Source organism: Lepidochelys kempii, chromosome 2 (genome assembly GCF_965140285.1).
Source record: "Lepidochelys kempii isolate rLepKem1 chromosome 2, rLepKem1.hap1, whole genome shotgun sequence".
In the NCBI taxonomy this organism is placed as follows: domain Eukaryota; kingdom Metazoa; phylum Chordata; order Testudines; family Cheloniidae; genus Lepidochelys; species Lepidochelys kempii.
Window position 1 is genome coordinate 269,731,790 of NC_136381.1, and position 27,910 is coordinate 269,759,699.

A 27,910-nucleotide genomic window follows, 5' to 3' on the forward strand; every position below is an offset into this window, starting at 1 on the left:
TGAGGGGAGGACAAGATAACAATTTTAAATTACATAAAAGGTTGTTACTAAAAGGAGGGAGACAAATTGTTATCCTTAACCTCTGAGGATAGGACAATAAACAATGGACTTAAATTGCAGCAAGGGAGGTTGAGGTTGGACATTAGAAAAACTTCAGGGTAGTTAAGCATTGGAATAAATTGCCTAGGGAGGTTGTGGAATCTCTATTTATGGAGATTTTTAAGAGCAGCTTAGACAAACACCTGTCAGGGATGATCTACATAATACTTAGTCATGTCTTGAATGCACAAGACTAGACTAAAAGACCTCTTGAGGTCCCTTCCAGTCCTTCGAGTTTATGATTCTGTGAAATGATGTGTGTTCATGAGCAGATTCAAATTTTTGTTGTGATCTTTTTGGACATTTTGGACTGAACTAAGTAGTTAACTGGTGTTCAGCAGCATTCTCAAAGGAGAAACATGAACTTGTTGTCAACTTCCCACAGTGCTTCATGGTACTCCCTCCAAACCCTCACTTGAACCTCAATCTCTTTTGCACATGCAGCCACCAACAAGTCACAAGTTGTACATCTCTCTGATCCATCCACCTCTCCAATAAAACAGACTCAGACTACTTGACCTAATGTCTCCAGACACCCAAGGCGGCAATGTGTCCTTCCCTCAACAATACCATTCCCTTGTCTCCCCAGCAGCCATGCTGCCAACTATGTTCCTTCCTTCCCACACTTCTACCTCATTCTCTTACCCACCCATTCATCCCAAGCCTATGGCCACGGGTCATCAATGAAGCAAGCAACATGGGAGGTCTTCAGACAAGGGTCTTATTGAAGTTTCCCCCTCTACTGGCATGTTACAGTGAAGCTCCTGGTAGCATGTTATACTGCATCCTTCAGTCGTCAGCAAAACTGTGGCCCAGTCAGTTTGCATATTTTAAAATTGATTCACACCTGTGACTGTGTAGGGAAGCAGCCATCAGTTTCTGGATCAGCATCTTTTAAAGTGACTGTGCAGTAACAGGACTTCGGTGTGTGTAGAGCGTTATTTCTTACAGAGCATTCTCTGCGAGGGGCTCTGACCTTTGGAATGTCGCCTTCCACACGCTGGTCCGAAACAGCCTGACACTGCTCACCTTCTGCACACCCTGCAAAGTTCACATTCTAAAAAACAGAAGCAGTTGTAGGGGGCCGCTCTATTGAGGAGAGAGTCCGGTGTGAGGGGAGAGTTTAAATCTACACTGGGCGTGCTGACTCTTCATCGCTATAAATTACGTGTTGTTTGAAATGACCAAAATTTGATACAATGAGATTTTAATGGAAATGCTGCCATGTTTATTATACTGCCACCATTTGGTTTTCCATAAAAAAAGTACAGATTTGACACATCTGTATACAATCCTTAATGGAATTTCTTGTGTGAAGTTATTGTAAAACAAATCTAAATGACTTAATCTAATCATAATTTGCATGTTTGTCTTTTGCTGTATTCGTGGTAAGAAGCTGAGCTATAGAACATAGGAAGCTGTAGAATTAGAATGAAGAGAAATTCTGTCCATGATTATTAATAAACTACATTTCAACTCCAAGAGAAAAACAGATAGGAAACTGAGTTATCATCATTAACCAAACCAGTAATTATACAATGAAAGAATGCACCTCCATCCTATCCTACATATAGCATATATCACAAATATCACAGGTCTCCATAGATAAACTGGAATTATACGACAACATGCTTTCCCAATTCTGTTTAATACCCCACAATGCTCAGATTCTGCCATGTCTTTTTGGTTTGTGATGTGCTGTTTCACGTCTTCTCCAAAGTTTTTGCATTTTTCTTCAAAGTTTCCATTAACATCACTGAGCACCACCTCTGCCTTAAAATATAATTCGCTAGTATAATATGAGTTTCCGTTCTCCCACACCATTCTCTCAGCTATTTCTATCAGCTTACTAACCTGCTCTTTCTGTTCTGCTCCAGTTGCTTTGTTATTGAAAGCACAGTATCGGTCCCCACACTTCTGAATCAGCGTCTGGAGATCTCTGTTATCCGAGTGTCTCACATAGTCACTCAGTGAACCATCCCCTAAATCTTCTTTTCGGGTGAACAAGACGATCATGTACCTCATGGCCTCAACTCCAAAAATCTCCTCTACTCTCCTCACCGCGTCCTTGTCTTCTTCAGTGTAACGGCCCAGCTGGGTCACCAGCACCAGAGCGTGCGGGCCTGGGACAGAGAGCGCGATACAGCGACTGATCTCTTGGTAAGTGTCTGTGCTACAGATCTTTGGATCAAAAATTGCAGGAGTATCAAGCACTCGAACTGTCTTCCCATTCCAGATCCTACTGCCAGCTTTACAAATCTTAGTTACTGTCTGTGCTCCCAGTATGGATGCAAACACTCTCTCACCAAGGATGGTGTTTCCTGTTGCACTTTTCCCAGCTCCTGTTTTACCTACAAGGACGATTCTCAGTTCTGATTCCCCGTATTGGCTTTGGTAACACGAATCTGTTCAGAACAAAAATAGTAATGTCACTTCAGAGATAACAAAGTTCAGCCATGGGGGAGAGATTGATGTTTTGACATTACAGAAACGACAGGGATTTTTTGGGTGCAATCTTGCCTCCCGCTGCTTTGCTGTGTGGCCTCCCTGTGTCTCAGTACCACCACCCCGTAATGGAGTCGCAGTACTGCTATAGTTAGGGCTGAGAATCACTTATTGTTTAAAGGATGACTTTTCTAAATCCTCTAAAACCTGCTTGGATTGTCTCCACATTTGCTGTGCCTCCTGGAGATCTAGGGCAGGGTCATTGATCTACATTTGGGGTAATTTGAGCCAGGAGTTCCTGACAGAAAGCCCCCCTAAAAATATCATGTGACATCAACACTTTTTGATTCTTCTAAGATTTGTTTTGCCTGCAGCTGGGGCTCCGACTGCGATGCTGATCCTCCCTAAACGGGGATATAACCCATTCAGGATTGATCTCGGCTAGTGCACCCACCCAGGTCTCCTTTGGGGAAGGAATACTGAACCAGCTATTGCGGCTAAAGTGTAGAACTCCAGTATGGGCTGACTCAAACTGATGCTCTAGAGCAGGGGTCGGCAACCTTTCAGAAGTGGTGTGCCGAGTCTTCATTTATTCACTTTCATTTAAGGTTTCGCGTGCCAGTCATACATTTTAACGTTTTTTGGAAGGTCTCTCGCTATAAGTCTATATATTATATAACTAATCTATTGTTACATGTAAAGTAAACAAGGTTTTCAAAATGTTTAAGAAGCTTCATTTAAAATTAAATTAAAATGCTGATCTTACACCCTGGCCTGCTCATCCCGCTGCCAGCCTGGGGTTCCGTTCACCTAGGCCAACAGCAGGCTGAGTGAGGCCTGCGTCCGGGACCCCGGCTGGCAAGGAGCCGGCAGCCAGAACCTCAGACCAGCAGTGGGCTGAGCAGGGCCGGTGGCTGGGACCCCAGACCGGCAGTGGGCTGAGCGGCTCAGCCCGCTGCCACTCAGCCCGCTGCCAGTCTGGCGTTCCGTCCGCCGGCTCCTGCCAGCCAGGGTCCCGGCTGCCGGCCCCACTCAGCCTGCTGACAGTCTGGGGTCCCGGCCCTGTCCACATAGAGTGGGTACCTACCTTCTCCCTGGTTCTAGCCATTCTCTTCCTCTCTCTGCACTGAGATGAGGGTGGGAGTGTGCTGAGAACAGGGCTGGGGGTGAAGGAGCAGGCTGGGGGTTGGGGTGCAGGGTCTGGCCAGGAGCTAGAATGAGGGAGGGGGCTCAGGGTTGGGGCAGGAGGTTTGGGTGTGGAGTGCTTACCTGGGCAGCTCCCATTTGGTGCGAGGGGTGCAGGTGGGAATGTGGATGTGTGTGTGTGTACAGGCGCTCCCGTTTGGTGCTCAGGGTGGGGATATGGGGGGTGCAAGAATCAGGGCATGGGGGGGCTGGGTATGTGTGGGGGGTGCAGGAGTCAGGGCAGGGGGCTGGGGGTGTGTAAGGAGGGTACAGGAGTCAGGGCAGAGGGGGCTGGTTATGTGGGGGGGGATGGGGGTGCTGGAGTCAGGGCTGGGGCTGTGCGGGGGGTGCAGGGGTCAGGGCACAGAGCTGGGGTTTGTGCGGGGTGCACGGGTCAGGGCACAGGGCTGGGGTGTGTGAGGGGGGTGCAGGGGTCAGGGCAGAAGGCTGGGGGGGCGTGAGGGGTTCAGGGGTCTGGGTAGAGGGATGGGGGGTGGGCTGGGGTCGGGGGGGTGCTCCCAGCCCCCTGCCCTGAGCGGCTCACGGCAGGGCACTGGAGGGGATATGCCAATTCCACTCCCTTCCCCAAGGTCCAGCTCCACTTTTCCCTCTCCCCCTCCCTCGCAAGGGCCATCGGCGGCAGGGAGAGAGAGGAGGAGGGGTGGGAACCCGGCAAGCCAGGGGAAGAGGCGGGGGGAGGGGGAAGCTCGCCTGCCCTGCACGGAGAGAGCCGGGGGTGGGGGGCGGAGAAGAGTGGGCCGGGCCGGGCCGGGCCGGGCAGGATTTTTAATGGCATGCTGCTGACTGCCGGGGTCCACAACGTACCATTAAAAATTGGCTCGCTTGCCGTCTTTGGCGCGCGTGCCATAGGTTGCCGACCCTGCTCTCGAGAGAGTGAAATGGGCATGTGCGGCAGCAATGGGGCTCTGTTGCAAGCCAGAAGCTTGCAGGCTCTGTAGTTACTGCAGCTTGATGGCTCCAGGTGACATGCTGTGGTCATTGAATCTGAACACTTCTGGTTTAAGAACATATTTTAAAGTGCTCTAAAATCCATGTGCAGACTCCAAGTTTAGGGCATGTTTACACTCCAGAATTAAGTTGACCTAACTTATGTTGGCATAAGCGGCTACAGTAATTAGATCTCTTGTGCGTGTCTATACTTAGCTCCTTGTGTTGGCGATGTACGTCCTCACTAAGAGTGCTTGCACCAAGTGAACTGTCAGTGAGGGGCATTGTGGGACGGATTCCGAAAGCCACCAACTGTCAGTGTGAGCAACGCGGTGTCTACACTGATACTGCATCAACCTAACTACGTCGATGTTGACTCTACGCCGCTCACGGAGGTGGAGTTATTAAATCGGTGCAGTGGGAGAGTTTTGTCAGTGAGAGTGAAATGTTCATGTAGGCACTTACAGAATTAGTCGACATAAGGTGCCTTGCATCAACCTAACTCTAATGTAGACCAGGGCTTACTTTGGAAGTTTTGTAAAGGAAAACAGCATTGATTTACTAGAGGGAAGATAAAAGACTCTGGAGACCAGTTAGGCTCATACAATCATGACTCATGCTCCTCACCTGATTCTGAAGGGGCCAGGGTTCTGTGGCTGGAAGGAGCTGACACAGGCCAGAACAATGAGGGAGAGGGACAATTTTCAAAATAGGATATACAAATTACCCAAACCCACAACGAAGCACAGACAGCCACCAGCATTTCATTAGCATAAGAAAATAAGAACATTGTCATGTTAATGGTGTCTTCGTGATCAGGGAAGTGCTTAGAATCCAAAGAGGGTTGTTTTCAGAGTTGTGTTCAGCGTCCTACAACACACACACACACACCTTGATGCACAAGGTGCTGGAAATGCTGGGTAGCAACCTCAGGGTAAGGATGGGTCTGAACTAGTCGGGTGGAAAGAAAGGGGAGAAAATTCAGTTTGTTTTTTAATTTTAAATATTCCAATCAGGTCTTGTCTGACCAGCACAAGAGCAGAAGGAATAAGAAAAGAAGGGGAACCTCTCTGAGGATTATATTCATGTATTAGACTTATAGGCCAGAAGGGACCATCATGATCATTTAGTATGACTTCCTGCACATTGCAGGCAACAAACTTCATCACCCACTCTCCACTTTAAACCTGCAAGTGACCCAGGCCCCATGCTGCAGAGGAAGGCTAAAAACCCACCAGGGTCTCTGCCAGTCTGACCTGGGGGAAAGTTCCTTCCTGACCCCAAATATGGTGATCAGTTAGACCCTGGAACATGTCAGGAAGACCCACTGGTCAGACACCTCCAGTTCCAGTGTCCGTAACTCAAGAAGTACGTTGATAAATTGGAGAGGGTTCAGATATATAAGCCCTAGAATGTTAAAGGCCCTCTTCCCTATCATCTGAGAAAGGATTACTTCAGGTCAGTCAGGATCAGCTGAAAAGAGGTTACCTGAGGTCAATGAGAAACACCTGAATCCAATTAAGGGATTTAATTTGAGAGAAGAGAAGAAAGAGAGGGAGACAAGCTGTGACTATGTTAGTGGTGGCAGGGAAGTGAGCATCTCGGAAAGGAGAGGCTGTGCTTCTTCCAATAGGGGAAACAGACAGGGGGAAGGTTTCAGAGGGGCAGCCGAGTTAGTCTGTATCAGCAAAAAGAAAGAGGAGTCCTTATGGCACTTTAGAGACTAACAAATTTATTTGGGCATAAACTTTCGTGGGCTAAAACCCACGTCATCAGATGCATGCAGTGGAAAATACAGTAGGAAGATATATATATACAGAGAACTTGAAGAGATGTGGGTTGCCATACCAACTCTAACGAGACAAATCAATTAAGGTGGGCTATTATCAGCAGGAGAAAAAAAACTTTTGTAGTGATAATCAGGATGGCCCATTTCAAACAGTTGACAAGAAGGTGGGAGTAACAGTGGGGGGGAAAATTAGCATGGGGAAATAGTTTTTAGTTTGTGGATGGGTCATTACATACTTGACCCTCTGCTATTTAATATTTTGATTAAGAACCTTGAAGAAAACATAAACATTTGCAGATGACACAATCACTGGGGGAGTGGTTACTAACGAAGAGGACAGATCACTGATACAAAGCAGTCTTGCTTGTGTGGTAAGCTGGGCAGAGGAAAACAACATGTGTTTTATTATGGCTAAATGTAAATGTGTACATCTAGGAGCAAAGAATGGAGGCCATACCTGCAGGATGGGGGATTCTATCCTGGGAAGCAGTAACTCTGAAAAAACTTTGGGAATCGTGGTGGCTAATCAGCTGAACATGAGCTCTCACTGTGATGCTGTGGCCCAAAGGGCTGTTCGGATGCATAAACAGTGGTACCTCAAGTAAGAATAAAGAGGTTATTTTACCTCTGTATTTGGCACTGGTGCAGCCATTTTTGACACGGAACGTAACTCTTTCACCACTTGTGCCCATAGGCACCGACTCCGTGGGTGCTCCAGGGCTGGAACACCCATGGAGAAAAATTTGCGGGTGCTCTGCACCCACCGGCAGACAAGCTCCCCCGGCCCCTCCTCTTCCCTGCCTAGGGTGACCAGACAGCAAGTGTGAAAAATTGGGACAGGGGATGGGGGTAAAATAGGAGCCTATATAAGAAAAAGACCCAAAAATCAGGACTGTCCCTATAAAATTGGACATGTGGTCACCCTACCCCTGCCTCCTCTTCCCCCGAGCGTGCCACATCCCCGCTCCTCCCCCACCTTCCCAGCACTTCCTGCCTGCCAGCTGCCTAACAGCTGTTTGGCGGTGCTTAGGACTTTCTGAGAGGGAGGGGGAGGAGCAGGGACATGGTGTTGTGATGTTATTGATAGTATCTCTAACCGTATAGATTGCTGTTGCAACCACTGTTATATATTTGCAGTAAATATTGTACAAAGGTTGTCGTGTGAGGTTATGATTTGCTGGTTATGATTATGCTATCTGTATATGTGTATCATTTTTGTAGTTGAAGTTATGAATATTGGCTGTATACTGTCTGTATTTCAAACTTATGCTATGCTTCTGGGTGACACCCCAGACAAGTTGGTGTCAGCTCTGCCTAGCCTGCTTGATGGCCCATTAAGGACCATCAGTGATACAACTGACCCACTGAGAGGAGGCAGATATGCCTTGTGACTTAGCAAAGTATGCAGGGACTTGCCCATGTGACTCCAAACTCCATTTTGCTGTACTTTTCCACAATAAGAACAAAGAGGTGTTCTTACACCTGGAAAAGACTATAAAAGGCTGATGCCTCATCTCCATCTGGTCTTCAATCCTGCTGCTTACCTCTGGAGGGACTTTGCTACAAACGGAAGTGCTAAACAAAGGACTCATGACCCATCCCAGCTGGGGATGTACTCCAGGGACTTGATTTGAACCCGCAGTTTATTCCATCACTGCTACAAGCCTGAACCAAGGACTTTTCCATGACTGTGTGTCATTGATTCCATTGAACCCATTCTAGCTCTCATCTCTATCTTTTTCCTTTTATGAATAAACCTTTAGATTTTAGATTCTAAAGGATTGGCAACAGTGCGATATGTGGGTAAGATCTGATTTGTGTATTGACCGGGGTCTGGGGCTTGGTCCTTTGGGATCGAGAGAACCTTTTTTCTTTTACTGGGGTGTTGGTTTTCATAACCATTTGTCCCCAAAATGAGTGGCCCTGGTGGTGATACTGGGAAACTGGAGTGTCTAAGGGAATTGCTTGTGTGACTTTCTGTTAGCCAGTGGGGTAAAACCAAAGTCCTCTCTCTTTGGCTGGTTTGGTTTGCCTTAACAGTAAAGGAACCCCAGCCTTGCCCGGCTTTAAGCAATTTGTCCTGAACTGGCTCTCTCAGTTGTGTCCCGCCAGAACCAGCATCGTTACAGGCATGCTCAGGGGAAGAGGCGGAGAAGAGGAGGGGCAGGGGCGGGGACTTGGGGAAAAGGGGTGGAATGGGGTGGGGAGGGGGCGGGGCTGGGGTGGGAAAAGGTGGGGAGGGGCAGGGACTTTGGGGAAGTGGTGGAATGGGGGCGGGGCAAGGGCAGTGCAGGGGTGGGAAGAGGCAGTGCAGGGGCGGGGCCAGAGGGCAGGAGTGTTGAGCAACCACAGGGCAGAGGGGAAGTCAACACCTATGCATTTGATCATTCCTAAAAAAGGTTATAACCATTGATTTTAACATTCCAATCATGGGAATCTTCCCACCAAGTTTCAGTAATACCAACTAACTCAGATTTATGCTCATAAATGAACAATTCCAATTCCTCTTCTTTGTTATCCTGGCTACTATCATTGGTGTACAGGCAATTCAAGAATTTCCTGTCTTTATGTCGTGTGGTTCCTTGATTGGTTTTTTTTTTTTCTCAACATCTCATTTTTGTACAGATTGAGTGCTCAGATCTTTCCTCTTTTTACCCTCCCATTCTGTTATTAGTTTAATGCCCTGCTGAATACTGTAGCCAGCCTGTCCCCAAGAACTTTGGGCCTCCTTCTATGGGATACTCTGATGTGCGGCTCCTCAGTCCCTCCTGTTCAAGCTGTTCCACTGTGGATAAATCTATAGAAGAAGGTTCCAGGATTGTCACTCTGTCTGTGTCTTGCTCTGAAGCCTGGAATGTCTGTACAATCAACGTGACACACTAGAAACAGCTACAAGCATGGCTGGGGGCTCTTTTTGTTCAGAGTATCACCAGGTTCAATCATTACTGGGGTTTGCAGCATGACACTGCCCACTAGTTAAGTGCTCAGTGATTTTCAACTCATAAATTTTCCCTTATTTAAAATGGCCACCATCAGCTCTTACTGTCAGCCGGGGGGTGGGGAGGTGGTGCTGAAGGGCAGTCCTCTCCAAGCAGCCAGGGAAGGTAGTGTGGCCAGCTCTGAGGAACTGATCATGAATCACAGGATCTTGGCACGTGCAGGAGAAGCTGTCACAATGACACCAAAAGCTCCTCTGATTCTCTGGTTTTCAGGCATGTTGGCAGGGCTAGAGCCCTGCCCTGCCACTCCCTGAGCCCTACCTGCATGTATGGCCCAGAGCAAAGAGAAGGTCCTTGGGCAGTGGGAGGCAGGAGAGGGGGGAATTGGCAAAGTGGTGCTGCTGAGAGCTGGGAAGAGGAGAAGCCCCCAGGGAGCAGGAAGCAGGGAAGTGCTGCTGTTTGATCCCATGGAGAGATGCCCCAGAGCAGCAGGAGGGAGAGACGTGTTTCTGCTGGGTCTGGACACTACTAGGGAATGGCGGCAGTTCCCCTCTGCTAGGGGTGAGGAAAGGGCAATTGGAGTCTCCAGCTGAGCAGCCAGGAAGAGGCCTGCATTTTTGTGTACATTAAAGTTTGACTTTTCAGCAGAGGATTAGAGGGCAGTTACAATGTCCAAAGCCAGACTATGATGAACGCAGTAAGTACGGTATAAGTGCAGAACTACACTGAGCCTGTGGAAACAGATCTTGGTTCAAAACTGTGTGAAAACATGGACAATCATCCTTAGTAATCTAAGAGACAACTGGGAGGTGGGAGTGTTTGAGTCAGGTCATAGGAGTCAAAGCTGTCACATGTGCCGGCATTGCAATTTGACAATGTGCATGTTTCGCATTCACAGTCTCTCTCTGTTTATTGCCGCATGTTTTCTCCCAGCAGTCCCTGTTACTTCACCTGGCTTTACGAATTACAGCCAGGCAACACAACAGGCTTTCAGCTAGTAATTAAGTAATCATTGGTGCAGGGGGAATGGACCCTGGGTCTCCCATCTCCTAGTGGGTGCCCTAACCATGGGACTATAGAATCATTCTCCTTCTCTCTGACCCGGTGACTAAGTATTTATACACAGTGGAACAACTTCAGCAGGAGGGGCTGAGGGAGCTCATACCAGACTATCCTGTGCTCTGGTGGTTAACGCATGCTACTAAGACGTGCAGGAGACCCCTGTTCAAATCCTCTCTCTGTCAAGCAGAAGGGGGGAAGTGAACTTGGGTCTCCTGCAGCCGGGGTGAGTGTTCCAACCACTGGGCTAACCGTTAGAAGGCACTGTCTCCTCCCTCTGGATTCTGAATGGGACCTGATCTAGCAGGCATGTTCAAGTGTGTATCCTGGACTGGGCCCTGCAGCAAGAAGGTAAGAAGGTGCTTCTCTGCCTGTCCTGTCCCAGTTTGTGGATTGCGCTGGGGCTCAGGCATCCACATGCCTAGGGTGAGGCAGCCTGTGAATGACCAGACACAGACATGTAGGCGCCTAGGAGGACTTGTGGATCTCAGTGGGCCTTAAAAGTGAGACTCAGACACCTATGTAACTTTGGGGATCGGGGATCAGGAACTTGAGAGTTCCTGCTCTAGGGGGCCCCTGTGGAGTAAGTAACATGAATAGAGTTAGCATGGCATTTTCCTTGGCTTGACTGACACAGCACATGTCTTCCCCTTCACTGAGGTGTCTGGGCTTCCTTGCTCCTCCTCTTTTAGGATATGTCTGCACTTCCAGCTGGAGGGGTAAATTTAACCTCAAGGAGACACACCTGCACTAGTTCTGATAGCATTAGCACACTAAAAGTAGTGTGTAGCCATAGCAGCAGAAGAGGCTAGCCACCCACGTACATACCTAGCGTCTTAGACAGGTACTTACCTGGGGCTGCTAGCCAGTTGCACCACTCAAATCTCTGTGACTACACCTTATATGTAGCACACTAGCTCAATCAATGTGTACAGGTATGTCTCCTGGACATAGCGTAAGTGGCCATGGGAGGTTCCTGGCTGAGCGAGACCCCGTCAGATTGACAGGCAATAATGCCTTTTAAACGGTAAGTGTTTAACTTCAGTTCGTTCTTATGCTTGTTCCACTAGGATTTAAAGGCACCTAAATGTCTACTTACATCATTTCAATTATTTATAATTAAATTATTTAAATGAAAATTATTATTTTGATAGCATGCCTATCACTGTAGCAGAGCAACTGATCCCATGGTAAGAGGAGAGAATAGGAGTAATAAGAATATAGGTGTTAATTAAAGAAAGACAAAACATTCACATGGCGTGATGCATATTCATAAAGTGTACAAATGAGAGAATTCCATAGTTAGGATAAAATGTCCAGATTTCTGGACCTTCAGCCTTAACAAATAGAGTTGGGTCAAACAGGCGCTGTTAAGGGAGTGGATTAGCTGACTGCTTTCCCATACAAATACTGTCGGTCAGAATTTCAATCAGGGCTCAAGCTGTTGGAGTGTCTGTCAGGCATCTCTCGGGCATGAAGAACAAGGGGTATCCTCTGCAATACAAGTTCCAGGACAACTTAGAGGAGGACATGGATTGTCATTGCTACAGAGGGTATCTGACAGATGTGGGACTTACTCCAGGGTCTGCTGTCCTCGGAATCCAGAACTGCATTCACTTTGCCAATGTCGATTCTTCCACACCTGCTATTCCCTATACATTGCCACTGTCCACTAAGGTACTCATAAAGCCCCATCGCTGGAGTATCAGAGAATCTCAGTCTTAAGGCCAAGGTCCCCTCAGGTCACCTAACTCCCATTGAAATGGGAGCCCTGGTCTCCCACAGATTGAAGAATTGCAGGGCAAGTCCTGCTCAGCCCAGAATACGTTTCCAGTTTTGGTTCTCCCTATGTCCTGTGTGTTTGTTGTTGGGGTGAGGATGTGGAGGAGAGTAAGGTGGAGCTAAGAGCACACAGACCCTGCTTCATGTGCTCCTGGACTAGCCCTGCAGTAGGGGAAGGGAAGGTGGGTGCTGGGCAAGGAGCTGTAAACTTTTGAATCTGGCAAATTAACAGGAGCTGAGTCATAGCTAAAGGGGCAGCGTCTGAGAGTATGTGAAGGGCTCCTGCTCTCCTCTGCAAGTGAGATGATGAGACATAGCCTGAACCATATTCTTTCCACTCCCCTTTGTTTTCTGTTGTCACAGATATGGGAATTTGCTGTACTAACCTGAACAAACGTTACTGAATTACGTTTAAGTAGCTTTGGAGTCCATTGCTTTAAAAAATGCAAAGACTATCTATTATTGTGAGATTGTATGCAGCTTCTCTAGGAGGGAAGTGTTCTGAGCTTCAAAGGACTCCTTCAAACGATGTGCCAGACAAGAATGGTCTTTGGGGACAATATGTGTGAAGTGGAATTCCTCGGAAGTATCTAGTGGGAGGTGAATGCAAATACCTTCCCCGTTTATGCAAAGACCCAACCTTTTGAAGCTACTCCCTGAGGAGAGAACCATTGTCTATGATTTACCCATTCCCAGATTAAAGTCCAAGGCTGTATAGGGGAGGGAATAAACATTTCATGAGCGTGCTTGTTCTGAGGAAAAGGTGTTAAGAATTTGTAACTACAGGAAAATCCCTGTGTGGGGTTTGAAGGACTAACCCCGCCAGAGCCATTATTGGTATAATTATTAGCATGTGTGTTTGCTCTTTTATCTAGAACACAGGAAAATCTGAAATGAGCCCTATGGCACAAGTGAAGGCAAAATACGATATATTGTTTTTTTACCATGGGGAGCTTCTTCGTCTGCTGCCTGCTGTTTTCTCACCATATTTTTTCTGAAATATTAATGGAAAAACAGCACCATTTAGAAATTTATAATCACTTAGAAGTGTAGCAAATACAAATGGAGAGCTAAAACACACAGTATCTCCTTACATACATTTGTGCAGTATTGATCACCAGAAATTGAGAAGGATTTGGTGGGAGAATCAAAGGTTGTCTGAAGAGTATTTTTTTCTCTCTCTCCTTTTTTTTATTTAGTTATTTTTACGATGTTGAGGGGCTCAGGAATCCTGCCTTCATGGAATTATTTAAATATTGTGTGAAAATTCTGCATGGAGACCGTGAAGGTTAATCAAAGCCCTGACTTAGCTTGTTTTGGTTCTTCCAGGTCATCGGGGACCCATGAAATCAGTTGCCCCTTCTGCATAAAGTCTGAACACAAAGAGATGGGGAAGTACAAGTGGAGCCCTTCACACTGCTACAATGATTGTTGACCTCTAGTTCAGAGCTACTGTACAATGAAAAACACATGGAAAAGTGTGTGTGCGGGGGACATTTCAAACTCATCTAGGTGGCTTAAGAATCAATGGGACTTGTGCTTCTAAGTCACATGCCAGGATTTTCAAAAGTGACTCGTTAATTTAGATCAGGGGTCTGCAACCTATGGCACGCGAGCCAATTTTTAATGGCACGTTGCGGACCCTGGCAGTCAGCAGCATGCCATTAAAAATCCTGCCTGGGCCAGCTTGGCCCGCTCTTCTCCACCCCCCACCCCCGGCTCTCTCTGTGCAGGGCAGGCAAGCTTCCCCCTCCCCCCGCCTCTTCCCCCAGCTTGCCGGGTTCCTGCCCCTCCTCCTCTCCCTCCCTGCCACCGATCAGCTAACGGCCCTTGCTATGGAGGGGGAGAGGGAAAAGTGAAACGAGACCTTGGGGAAGGGGGTGGAATCGGCATATCCCCTCCAGCGCCCTGCCATGAGCCGCTCAGGGCAGGGGGCTAAGAACACACCCCCAACCCCAGGCCACCCCCCCAGCCCTCTGCCCTGACCCCTGCACCCGCCTCACATACCCCCAGCCCTGTGCCCTGACCCCTGCACCCTCCTCACACCCACCCAGCCCTCTGCCCTCAGCCCTGTACCCCCCTCACACCCCAGCCCCGTGCCCTGACCCCTGCACCCCCCCACAACCCCAGCCCTGACTCCGGCATCCCCCCACATAACCAGCCCCCCTACCCTGACTCCTGCACCCTCCTCACACACCCCCAGCCCCCTGCCCTGAATCCTGCACCCCCCCACACCACCACCCCGAGCACCAAACAGGAGCTCCTGCACACACACACACCCACATTCCCACCCGCACCCCTCGCACCAACTGGGAGCTGCCCAGGTAAGTGCTTCACACCCAAACCTCCTGCCCCAACCCTGAGCCCCCTCCCTCATTCTAGCTCCTGGCCAGACCCTGCACCCCAACGCCCAGCCTGCTCCTTCATCCCCGTCCTGTGCTCAGTGCACTCCCACCCCCAGCTCAGTGCAGAGAGAGGAGGAGAATGGCTAGAACCAGGGAGAAGGTAGGTACCTACTCTGTGTGGACAGGGCCGGGATCCCAGACCGGCGGCAGGCTGAGTGGAGCCGGCAGCCAGGACTGTGGCTGGCAGGAGCCAGCAGACGGAACCCCAGACCGGAAGTGGGCTGAGCTCAGGCCACTGCCAGTCTCGGGTTCTGGCCGCCGGCCCCTTGCCAGCCGGGGTCCCAGCCGCAGGCCTCACTCAGCCTGCTGTCGGCCTAGGTGAACGGAACCCCAGGCTGGCAGCGGGCTGAGCGGGCCAGGGTGTAAGGTCAGCATTTTAATCTAATTTTAAATGAAGCTTTTTAAACATTTTGAAAACCTAGTTTACTTTGCATATGACAATAGTTTAGTTATATAATATATAGACTTATAGCGAGAGACCTTCCAAAAAACGTTAAAATGTATGACTGGCATGCGAAACCTTAAATGAAAGTGAATAAATGAAGACTCGGCACACCACTTCCGAAAGGTTGCTGACCCCTGATTTAGATGCTTATATTTTTGGGTGTACACCTAAGACACCTTGAAGGGGACAGATTTTCAGAGAGTGGGTGCTCAATAATTTCTGCAAATCAGGCACCTTTTAGGGGTCTCAAGTAGGGCCCTCAAAACTGAGGCATCAAAATTCAAACTGGAGGGCTACTTCAAGCAGAGAAGGGCTACTAGGATGATCCGAGGAATGGAAAACCTACTTTATGATAAAAGTGGCAAAATGTCCAGTGCACCTTATAGACTAACAGACGTATTGGAGCATAAGCTTTCGTGGGTGAATACATGACATGCATCCAACAAAGTGGGTATTCACCCACGAAAGCTCATGCTCCAATACGTCTGTTAGTCTACAAGGTGCCACAGGACTCTTTGCCACTTTCACAGATCCAGACTAACACGGCTACCCCTCTGATACTACTTTATGATAGAAGTCTCAGGGAGCTTCGCTTGTTTAGCCTAACCAAGCACAGGCTGAGGGGAAATATGATCACTCTCTACAAATACATCAGGGGGACAAACCAGGGAGAGAGAGGAGTTATTTAGGTTAAGTGCCAATGTGGACACAAGAACAAACTGGCCACCCACAAGTTTAGACTTGAAATTAGATGAAGGTTTCTAACCATCAGAGGAGTGAAGTTCTGGAACAGCCTCCCAAGGGGAGCAAGTGGGGGCAAAAAACCTAACTGGCTTCAAGACTGAGCTTGATATATTTATGGAGGGGACAGTGTGATGGGACTGCCTACAATGGCATGTGGCTCAACAGTGACTGCCAGTAGCAAAAATCCACAACAGTCAGAGATGGGGCACTAGATGAGGAGAACTCTGAGTTACTACAGAGAATTCTTTCCCAGGTATCTACCCTGGCAGGTCTTGCCCACATGCTCAGGGTCTAACCAATTGCTGTATTTGAGGTTTGTAAAGAATTTTCCTCTGGATCAGATTGGCAGACCCTGGGAGGTTTACACTTTCCTCTGCAGCAAGAAGCATGAGTCACTTGCAGGTTTAAACTGGTGTAAATGGTGAATTCTCTGTCACTTAAGTCTTTAAACCATGATTTGAGAACTTCTATAACTCAGCCAGGGGTTCGGGGTCTATTACAGGAGTGGGTGGGTGAGATTCTATGGCCTATGTTGTGCAGGAGGTCAGACTAGATGATCACGACGGTCCCTTCTGATCTAAAGACTATGAGTCTAACTCTCCAGTCATTTTGAAGAATCTTAGCTTTAGGCACTTTTGAAATAATTCATATAGAAACTGAGAAAAACTGAGAAAAAAAGTATTCAAAGGGATAACATTTTTAAAAAGAGAAATTTGTCTAAGGTACAGTAATAATTAAAGAGAGGCTAATACAAAAAGGTTAAGGATTAATAATAATGGTAATAGTTAAAAGTTAATAATTAGCAAAGAACACTCTGAGGTGGATAAAAAAAAGATTTGCATGAACTGTGCATTATCTAAACTGAATGAACAATGAGAGGAAAATGTCTTCTCTGTAATTCTATGTGAGCAGGAAACAGAGCCAGTTCCAGAGGCACAAAATAAATCAAGCTGACCACACCCTACTTCAAAACAATTTAATTGTTAAATTAATGTAACAAATGGGCTCAGTGACCAATATGTCTTTTAACACAGCCAAATATAGTGTCACCCATTCATAAAAAAAGAATGCAAGTCCCAGTTGAAAGAGGGGGATTGTATCCAGGACAGCAGTGACTCTGAGACAGGTGTAGGGGTGCCCTAGTGCCCTAACCAGGAGATGTCACACTAAGATTAAATAGGTTTTGTAGTCAAAGAGGAAAGGATCCATTGGTGGTGGTTCAGATTGGCACTAATGACACTGCGTTGAGGGATATCTTGCAGATAGTGAATGACTTTAGGGACCTCCGAAGCATGTTGAAGAAGAATGTCCAAGCGATCTTCCACGAGATCCTTCTTGTTCCACAAGCAAAGGAAGACAGAAGGCAGAAGTTTATGGAAGTGAACCACTGGCTAGGTAAGTGATGTAGGGCGAAAGATTTTGATATTGTGGAATACATTGCTCCACCTTCTATGGGGTGTGGAGATTGTATAGTTTGGATGGCCTACACCTCCATAGAAAAGGGACCAATTTTCTCAGGACAGGTTGGTTACAGTAGTCAGGAGGGCATTAAACCATCAATAGAACAAGAGGGTAAGAAGAGGAAAGATGAGTACTCATCACAGAATTAATATCTTGAGAACAAAAATAATCAAGGAACCAAAGGACATGAAGAAAAACATTCTTGACTTGCCTATACACTAATGGTAGGAGCATAAGTAACAAACAAAAGGAACTGGAATAGTTCATTTATGACCATAAATTCTATCTAGTTGGTATTACTAAAGCCTAAGAGATGATTTCCATGACTGGAATATTAGCATAAATCATTATATTCTATTTAGGAAGGATTGAGTGCAAATGGAGAGTGGGGGTGATAGGATGAAATATTGCATTACCTGTTTATGATCTTGAATGCTTGTGGATCAATGTCCTAAGAGATAAAAAGCACAAGATAAGGTATTAGTTGGTGTCTGCTACTAGCCACCAAATCACACTAGGGAACAGGATAACTGGCTCATTATGCACCTGTCTATAATGTGTAGGAAAAAACCTGCATGATCACGGGGGACTTCACTCTGAATGACAAATGCCGGAGGTCTCACGCTGCCAGTACTAAAACACCCTTGGAATTTCTAAATATTATACCTGACAATTTCCGAATTCAAAGAGTGGTGCAGAAAGTGTGGTGGGGAATTCTACATTAGCCCTCATCTTGGTGGATAAAGACGAACTGATCACACAACTGAATATTTATAGTAACTTGGGTACAAACGCTCATGACATTTATAATGTAGAAACCGAATAAAATCCAGACCAGTGATATATATACTTGGTGCTTTTAAAAGGCCAATTTCACAAAGCTGATAACAATTAGAGCCAATGCAGCTGGAAGGAAGAATTTAATCAGAAAAAAATGTGAATAATAATTAGGAATTGTTTAAGAACGCTTTACTAGAAGCCCAAAAAGCCACAATCAAGGAAGAAAGTCATATTGGTTAAAATGCCAACCTGGTTTAGAGGGCAAGTGAAGCAGCTATACAAATAATAATAAAGGGGAAGTTGACAGTAATCAATATAAGGCCTAGTCTACGCTGCACAGCTTTGTTGACAAAAGAGTAGAGGGTTACACACTGAAATGCTCCTCTCACCAATGTATCTCCTCTGCTAGGCCGACATAATAAAGCCATCTCAAAGAGAGGCTTATGTTGGTGGAGTTAGGGTGAGGCAGTGTTTGTGTAGAGACTGCATTCCTTACATCAGCTGTTGGCTGTCATTCTTCTGTGAAATTGACAAGAAAGTCAGGTAGCTAGAGCCCAAATGACCCCCGCTCCTCTGGGGAGCTGGATCCCACTCATGGCTAGGAGCTGGAAAGAGAAGCCCAAGTGGATGGACCCTACTCCCGGCTGGGGGTCAGAAGCCCAGGTGGCTGGACCCCACTCCTGGCTAACAGCCGGGGAGAGAAGACATGGCTCTGGAGCCAACTGACAAGGCTGTCCAGCAGTGAGCGGGTGTGGGGATAAAAGACTGGAGCAGCTGGACCCTGTTCCCTCGGGGCAAGAAGCCCTGGGCAGCTTCCCACCCCTGCTCCCATTAGGGAACAGGGAGGTGAGAAGCACTGGACATCTTCCCCCCCACACTCCTGGCAGGGAATGCGGAGACAAGAAACCGGGGTGACTTCTCCCCACTCCCAACAGGGAACAGGGAGCTGGATGGAGGAGGCAGATTGCTGGGAGCCTGTGGGGCAGCCAGGCAGGGAGCTGTTAGCGGAGCTGAGAGACTGGGGTCTCAGCTCCTGTCAAGGTTCCTTCCCCACTCTGAACTCTAGGGTACATATGTGGGGACCCGCATGAAAAACCTCTAAGCTTATTTTTACCAGCTTAGGTTAAAACTTCCCCAAGGTACAAACTATTTTACCTTTTGCCCTTGGACTTTATTGCTGCCACCACCAAGCGTCTAACAAATATATAACAGGGAAAGAGCCTGCTTAGAAATGTCTTTCCCCCGCCACCAAAAATCCTCCCCAACCCCTACAACCCCTTTCCTGGGGAAGGCTTGATAAAAATCCTCACCAATTTGCAGAGGTGAACACAGACCCAAACCCTTGGAACTTAAGAACAATGAAAAAGCAATCAGGTTCTTAAAAGAAGAATTTTAACTGAAGAAAAAAAGTAAAAGAATCACCTCTGTAAAATCAGGATGGTAAATATCTTACAGGGTAATCAGATTCAAAACATAAAGAATCCCTCTAGGCAAAACCTTAAGTTACAAAAAGACACAAAAACAGGAATATACATTACATTCAGCACAGCTTATTTTATCAGCCATTTAAACAAACCAGAATCTAACACATATCTAGCTAGATTACTTACTAAGTTCTAAGACTCCATTCCTTTTCTGTTCCTGGCAAAACAACACACAGACAGAGAGAGCCTTTGTTTCTCCCCTCCTCCAGCTTTGAAAGTATCTTGTCTCCTTATTGGTCATTTTGGTCAGGTGCCAGCGAGGTTATCCTAGCTTTTTAACCCTTTACAGGTTAAAGGGTTTTTCCTCTGGCCAGGAGGGATTTTAAAGGTGTTTACCCTTCCCTTTATATTTATTACAGATCCCCCCACTGTCCCTGTTAGGTTGGTGGAAGTGCTTCTGGTGAGGACACACACCACTGATCCAAGGAAGGTATTGTGGACATCAGCCACCACAGAAATTATTGCAGTGACTGTAAGTCAACTGTAAGTCATAAGTCAACTTATAAGTCGACCTAACATAAGTCAACTTATCTTTGTAGTGTAGACAAGGTCTAATTCAGAAACTAGGAGTGGAAGAAAATTGATAAGGGAAGCAAAGGGACACAAGGAAAAATCTGTGGTCAACAGAGTTAGTCAATAACAAGGAAATTATAAATTATATGGGGGCAAAAGAATGCTAACAATGGTATTAGTCATTACTAGATGTGAATGGTAGAATTATCAGTAATGGTGGTGAAAGGGCAGGAGTTTTCAACAATATTTCTGTTCTGGCACTGGAGAAAAAAAATCATGTCATTTCATAAGACTCTGTCCATTCCATAGTATCTCAGGAGGCTGTTAAACAGCAGCTACTAAAGTCAAACATTTTTAAATCAGCAAATCTTGATAACTTGCAACCACGAGTTTTAAAAGAGCTGGCAGAGGAGCTAATTGAAAAATTGATATTGATTTTCAGTAAGTGTTAGAACATTGGGAATTTCCAGAAGACTGGAAGAAACTAATGCTGTATCAGTATTAAAAACAGTAAAAGGGATGACCCAAATAGTTATGCGTCTGTCAGTCTGATGTTTATCCCAGGTGAAGCCATAGAGTGGCTGATATGGGACTTGATTAATAAAAAATTAAAAGAGGGTAATATAATTAAGACCAATGTACATGCATTTATGGAAAATAGATCCTCTTAAAGTAAGTTGGTATCTTTTTTATGAGATTACAAGTTTGGATGATAAAGATAACAGGGTCGATATAGTATTCTTACATTTCCATACTTGATACCGCACAGCGTTTTGATTAAGAAACTAGAATGATGCAAAATTAAAACAGCAGACATTAAATGGATTGAAAACTAGCATCCACATTTCAAGAAGGATGTTGAAAGACTGTAGAGTGTTCAGAGCAGAGCCATGAGAATGATTAAAGGATTAGAAAACCTGCGTTAGAGTGAGAAACTCAAGGTCAATCTCCTCATCTTAACAAAGAGAATGTGAAGAGGTGACTCGATCATAGCCTCTAAGTATCGATGTGGGGAACAAAAATTTGATAGAGGGATCTTTAATCTAGCAGACAAAGGTATAAAAATATCTAATGGCGGGATGTTTGAGCAAGACAAATTCAGTCCGGAAATAAGGCACACGTTTACAATAGAGAGTGTAATTAAACACTGGACTAAGTTACCAAGAGTTGTGGTGAATTTTCTCTCAATGGAAAATTTTAACTCAAGACTGGATATTTTTCTAAAGCCCCACCAAAAGGGAGCAAAGTCTAAGTAGCCCAGGAGAGCCCTGGGATGGGTTCCAATCCCTCTGAGAGGGGACCAAGTACCTGCAGCACACACGTGCTCATATTTAGGACATCTTCATAGTCTGTGACTGGCATCTCAAGAGGGCAGAGTCTGGGAAGCTTGAAACGCACTAGGAGCTCCTCAGAAACCTGCTGCATCCATTCTGATTTATATGTTCACTGTCAACCACCTAGTTCTTCTCCTGGAAATCAATATCTAATGTACAATTATTTATCTAAGGTTCATTACTATCAAACAATTTCCAAGGGAATCTCCTTTCTCCTTTGAAGTTCAGGGATGATTTAGGCACCCAAATCCAGGTTTTTAAAGGTATTTAGGTGCCTAAAGGTACAGATAGCCACCTAATGTAATTTGCAAAAGCACCTAAGCAGGTTTGGTGCCTAAGTTCCACTGAAATTAACGAAAGTGCTTAAAATGCTTCAAATATTTCTTGTAAAAATGTGAGCAGACAAAAATGTAGGATCTAGCTGGTCTGCATGAAGTGAGAAAATCATGTTCTACCCAGGACTTGGTGGAATCATTGAAAATCTCACTTTTCCATTGTACTTTCATCACCTGTGGCAATGATTCAACATACAGTATGTTAAACCAAATCCCCACAAGGTATCCTAGATACATACCAGGTTTGGTTCTTTGAGGTGCTGAGCGCCTGCAGAGAAGGTTTGCGGGCACTGGGCATCTCTGCACCCAGCTGAGCTTAGCACAGTGACTGAGTAGGGAGGAAGGTGGCTTTACAACACCTTTAACTTGGGACAAAGGCAGGAGCGGGGGGGAGGGCTGGACTCTCTCGCAGGGTAGAGTAGCCTCCAGACTGCCCAAAATGACACCCAGCTGCCTTGCGGTTGTTGCAGCAGTTGGGAACAAGAAGTTACATCATCTGTGCATTTCAAGCATTCTCTGTCCGAACTTTGTTCCCCTCACTCCCGCCCCCCACATTCTCCCATCTCAGGCAGGCTTTAGGCACCCAAATGCCAGAGAGAAACCGGCTTGTTCCCTGCATTTCCACCTGCCTAACTCAGACATATTTTCATTTTTCACTCTTTGTAGGCAGTTTAAAATACTCCCCCTTGCCAACCCCAGTCCCTCCTATACATACAACCTTTTCGGTGTCAGTTGAGTTTGGAGATCAAATCTGTGAGATTTCTTCAGATGAAGCAGATATTTACAACTTCTGCACAGTCCTCCCAGCTTGTGGTATTACTCAAAAATGTCTGAAGTCTTCTGGTTTCTCTTTTTGACAGTAGTTTCGTATTAATAGTGGATGAAACTGTTGTGAAAATGAAAACGAACTACTCAGTGATTCAAATTTCTTTGTAACTAAATGCAGTGCGATGAGCCGCTGCCACTGACCAGGAAATACCTTTTGCTAAATGAAGAAGTCTGAATTTTACAGGAAGTGGGTTTGTGCTGAACGTATGAGAACATTCAGCCTGCATCCAAACTACCCTGTGTTTAAGGACAGAACAACATCAACCGCCATAAAGAAAGCCACACAAAGATTATATGAACAGTATGCAACAGATCTAACCATTTAGACATGACAAATCCTGCATTTTGGCAGGGGGTTATGCTAGATGACCCTTGCGGTCCCTTCTAACCCTATGAGTTTGCAAATATGTGCCATTTTAAGTGAGTAAATAAATACAGGACTGTACCCAGGAAGATGTATGTGTGTGAGAAACAAAGAAAAATGCACAACCAGATTCATCAGAGATCTATACAATATTTGTGTGTGTATCTATCTATATAAAAACCTTTTGATGCTCTGACAAAAGTAGCGATCAGAAATCTTGGGCTGTGATATTTTTCTCTGATGACACATTGTAACCATTAACGATTAATAATAATCATATCTCTATATGTATTATTATTTTGGTAGCATGTGAAGGCTCCAGTTGAACCCCATCATTCTGAGTAGTGTTCAGACACAGAAAAGACATACTCCCTGCCCACAAGGGCTTACAGTATAAAGACACAAACAGAAATGAAGACTAGGGGATGGGATAAAACATACAAACAAAAGAATCTGGTGAAGAATTGGGATGTACTAAAAATGTGCCAGATTTCCCCATACAGAAAACATACAAACTGCAACATGTGGGAGGCATACGGTGCATCCTTTTAGGGAGGCAACATCAGTTTGTCACTATAATTTTGCAGATATTTCTAAACTATTTTATTGACAGAAAAAGAAAAAAAACCCAGGTGAATCCTAGTAGTTTTGGCAGAACAGCAGCATCCTGGAAGGACAATGTAAAAACTGGAGGGATCTGTGAAGCCGAAGTCTGCATTCAGACAGCTAAAGCCAAATTTTCAGAAGCAGAGGGGAGAATTCCATGTGCAAATAAACAGCTGCAGTTACGCAGGAATTACTGAGATTAGACATTAACCACATACACAACTAGATACCGAACCAAGGGTCTGTGCTCTCTGGGGTAAACTGGATCTACACACTGTGGCAATCATCTCTTTGTTTTTGTACAGCACCCAACGCAATTCAGTTGCCCACTCAGAATCATAGAATCATAGAATATCAGGGTTGGAAGGGACCTCAGGAAGTCATGTAGTCCAACCCCTGCTCAAACCTGGACCAATCCTCTGCTAAATCATCCCAGCCAGGGCTTTGTCAAGCCTGACCTTAAAAACTTCAAAGGAAGGAGATTCCAGCACCTCCCTAGTGAAAAAGTTTTTCCTAATATCCAACCTAAACCTCCCCCACTGCAACTTGAGACCATTGCTCCTCGTTCTGTCATCTGGTACCACTGAGAACAGTCTAGAGCCATCCTCTTTGGAACCCCCTTTCAGGTAATTGAAAGCAGCTATCAAATCCCCCCTCACTCTTATCTTCTGCAGACTAAACAAGCCCAGTTCCCACTAATTCTTCCAAGTTTGTGAGCAGCAGGTCAAGAAGAGCTCTGCCCCTAGTTGGTTCCTCCAGCACTTGCACCAGGAAATTGTCCCCTACACTTTCCAAAAACTTCCTGGATTGTCTGTGAACTGCTGTATTGCTCTCCCAGCAGATATCAGGGTGATTGAAGTCTCCCATGAGAACCAGGGGCTGCGATCTAGTAACTTCCGTGAGTTGCTGGAAGAAAGCCTCGTCCACTTCATCCCCCTGGTTTGGTGGTCTATAGCAGACTCCCATCATGACATCACCCTTGTTGCTCACACTTCTAAACTTAATCCAGAGACTCTCAGGTTTTTCTGCTGTTTCATACCGGAGCTCTGAGCAGTCATACTGCTCCCTTACATACAATGCAACTCCCCCACCTTTTCTGCCCTGCCTGTCCTTCCTGAACAGTTTATAACCATCCATGACAGTACTCCAGTCATGTGAGTTATCCCACCAAGTCTTTGTTATTCCACTCACATCATAATTCCTTGACTGTGCCAGGACTTCCAGTTCTCCCTGCTTGTTTCCCAGGCTTCTTGCATTTGTGTCTAGGCACTTGAGATAACTTGCTGTTTGTCCTGCTTTCTTATTATGGGGCAGGAGCCCTCCCCTCTCAGGCTCTCCTGCTCGTGCTTCCTCCCGGTATCCCGTGTCCCCACTTACCTCAGGGCTTTAGTCTCATTCCCCCAGTGAACCTAGTTTAAAGCTCTCCTCAGTAGGTTAGCCAGCCTGCTTGCGAAGATGCTCTTCCCTCTCTTTGTTAGGTGGAGCCCATCTCTGCCTAGCACTACTCCTTCTTGGAATACCATCCCATGGTCAAAGACACCACCTGCGTAGCCATTCGTTGACTTCCACGATTCGATGGTCTCTACCCAGGCCTTTTCCTTCCACGGGGAGGATGGATGAGAACACCACTTGCACCTCAAACTCCTTTATCCTTCTTCCCAGAGCCACGTAGTCTGCAGTGATCCGCTCAGGGTCATTCTTGGCAGTATCATTGGTGCCCACGTGGAGAAGCAGGAAGGGGTAGCGATCCGAGGGCTTGATGAGTCTCAGCAGTCTCTCCGTCACATCGTGAATCTTAGCTCCTGGCAAACAGCAGACTTCTCAGTTTTCCCAGTCAGGGCGGCACATAGATGACTCAGTCCCCCTGAGGAGAGAGTCCCCGACCACCACCACCCGCCTCCTTCTCTTGGGAGCGGTGGTCGTGGAACCCCCATCCCTAGGACAGTGGATCTCATGCCTTCCAATCGGTGGAGTCTCCTTCTGCTCCCTTCCCTCAGACGTATCATCTAGTCCACTCTCCGCATTAGTACCTGTGGAGAGAACATGAAAACGGTTACTTACCTGTATCTGCATTGCTGGTACGTGGACGCTCCCCTTTCTTCTTCTGGAGGTCACATGCTGCCAAATTTCTTCACCGTCCTCCTGTCCCCGCTGCACAGCCTGCTCTGAATCTTCAGAACATTGTGTCCGTAGAAGCATATCCTGACGTCTGTCCAAGAAATCTTCAGATTCTCTTATGCAACGCAGGGTCGATACCTGTTGCTCCAGACCTTGAACCTTCTCTTCCAATATGGAGACCAGCTTGCACTTTGTACAGACAAAGTCGCTTCTGTCCTGTGGAAGAAAGACAAACATGGCACATCCAGTGCAGGACACAACAGCTGAACACTCCCCATCCATATTACCTTCCTTCTACGAGCTTCCTCAGGAGTTGTAGTAACTACTCAGAGAAGCCGGCAAGATGTCAGCCTCAGTGGGCTCTCCCCAGGCAAACTCCCAGGCAAACTCCCTATGTTAGCCTCTCTGCTGTTCACCGCTCAGCTGGTACCATGTTTTATAACAGTCTGGGCCACTCAAGGCTCACCTGGAACAAAGCACTCCAAATTCACACTGTTCAAACAACCAAGCAAGCAAGCAACACACGGTCAAACTGTCAAACTGTCCCCACAACAGATACTTGCTTCATTAGATCCTGAATTTGTGGCTTCTTAGGAGATGATGTAAAAGCAGGCTCCATTCTCTTGGCGTTTTTAAAGGGAATATTGATTAATGAGAGTGTAACAGGGGCAGGGCTTGGATGGCCAGCCAGTCATCTGGTTTGATTGCCTGGCTCTCAGCTAGGGTTGCCAACTCCCTTGAAGCGGACGCCATTTTGTGGCGATGGTGTCTGGTCCAGGACAGCTGGCAACCCTCCTCTCAGCCTCCCTGCCCCATAACAGCTGAGTGTCCTCAGTCTTTAAGGCTGAGAGATGGGTAGGGGGACTCAATCCCTTCCTCTCCACTAAGTCTCAGCCCAGGGCCATGTGCATGTCAGCCCTTGAACAGGGGGTTGGTGTCCCTCCCAGCAGGGAGTCAGAATCCGCTGCCTTGGGCTACTTCCTACCAGTCTGTTAGTCCATTCACATTGGGGCAGAGCCCCCTAGTCCAATATACCAGGCAGTTTGTTACCTGCAAGATTCCCCCGGGGGTCAGACAGCACCTTGCTGCGTTCCCAGGCTCCTCCGGGCTGGGCAGCTGCAAGCTGGTGAGGGCAAGCCCCACAATGTCTCTGGGGCTCACTCAGTTAGTAATCTGCAGTGCTGGGGATTCCTCCACAGTTGCCCTTTGTCAGGAAACCAGTGCTTGCCTGCAGGGCTGTGCTCTGTGCCTTCAGAAAGGGACCTCCCACCATCTATGCCACTTTATGTCAGCTGAGAGCTTCCCCCCACCAGGGAAGTGTTACCAGATTTGCCCATTACTTTGGGGTACACTGATTTATGAGGGTTTCTCTTCGGGGGGGAGGGGTTCTGTAATTCTATCAATGTACTGCTTGTGTCACTTGTGTTTTCATATGGAGTTCTACTTCTCCCTTCTGCAAGTCCCCTCCCAATGGAGCTTCCTGCAGGACCGAGATTCCCCAGGACTGGGTTCCTCCAGCCCCAGAACCAGATGAACACACACACACACACACACACACACTAATAAAGCGAGTCTGAGTGGACCGGGTCAGTCAGCACTCTCAAGCTGACCCCTTATATGTCCCTGGGCTCAGTGGCCTGGGTCAAGCAGCACTTTCAAGCTGCCACCCTCGTATTTCACAGGTTCATCATGTCCCTATCCCCACTTTCATGTTACAGTTGTTCTGGTCGTAACCCACTCGATGAGCAAACTCCACAGGATTTTGGGGCACTACGGGGATCTTTATCTTAGGTAAAAGAAGTGTTGCTGCAGAGTAAATGGGGAAGCCAAAAACACAAGAGAGTAAAGTTCGGGCGGGGCGGGGCGGGGCGGGGCGGGGCGGAGTGGGGCAGGGGGGAAGCAACCAGCTTAACCATAAACGTTATTTATTGAATAATAGTGATAACCACACATGGAGAGCCTAAATAAACATGACAGTTACATTATTAAAGATTACAGAAGTCATATATAGAAAACTATACCTGATCAAACAAGTCAGGGTTAAAAGTTATACCTGAGGTAGAAAAGAAAACAGAGAGAGAGAGAGAGAGAGCTGGGGTCTCACCACTCCATGAAGCTTGAACTTGTGCTTCCCGGTGATGGTGGTAGCTCGGGGTCCTGAGTGCTGGAGACAGGCAGAGCCCCTAGCACGATCAATCAGGAGAAGATGAAGTCCCAGTGGGACTAATGCAGAGTTTGGATCCAGGC

The 27,910-nt window shown here is 46.7% G+C and overlaps 1 protein-coding gene across 3 annotated transcripts; it reads right to left on the reverse strand.

The window, feature by feature from the left end:
* Window positions 1-1,274: 1,274 nt before the first annotated feature.
* Window positions 1,275-25,874, reverse strand: LOC140905792 (GTPase IMAP family member 9). Of its 3 annotated transcripts, XM_073329276.2 has the most exons (7): window positions 25,607-25,874; window positions 22,466-22,633; window positions 19,504-19,578; window positions 18,471-18,600; window positions 17,718-17,752; window positions 13,191-13,240; window positions 1,275-2,504 (listed from the first exon to the last, which is right to left on the reverse strand). In XM_073329276.2, the coding sequence occupies exons 4-7, from the start codon at window positions 18,507-18,509 to the stop codon at window positions 1,615-1,617; spliced, it is 1,014 nt and encodes a 337-aa protein (XP_073185377.2). In that variant the 5' UTR covers window positions 18,510-18,600; window positions 19,504-19,578; window positions 22,466-22,633; window positions 25,607-25,874; the 3' UTR covers window positions 1,275-1,614. The 3 variants fall into 3 exon arrangements, with proteins under 3 accessions (XP_073185377.2, XP_073185379.2, XP_073185378.2); XM_073329278.2 differs by lacking the exons at window positions 18,471-18,600; window positions 25,607-25,874 and having other exon boundaries at window positions 22,466-22,822; XM_073329277.2 differs by lacking the exons at window positions 18,471-18,600; window positions 19,504-19,578; window positions 25,607-25,874 and having other exon boundaries at window positions 22,466-22,822.
* Window positions 25,875-27,910: the final 2,036 nt, after the last annotated feature.

Excerpts from the sequence above, each read along its gene's own strand:
- LOC140905792 (XM_073329276.2), bottom strand. The coding sequence starts at position 18,509 with ATGGCTTTATTATGTCGGCCTAGCAGAGGAGATACATTG. Across the intron at positions 13,241-17,717 it reads GCATTCAAGATCATAAACAG|AAAAAATATGGTGAGAAAAC; the intron begins GTAATGCAATAT and ends TTAATATTTCAG. Across the intron at positions 2,505-13,190 it reads AGACGAAGAAGCTCCCCATG|ATTCGTGTTACCAAAGCCAA; the intron begins GTAAAAAAACAA and ends TGTTCTGAACAG.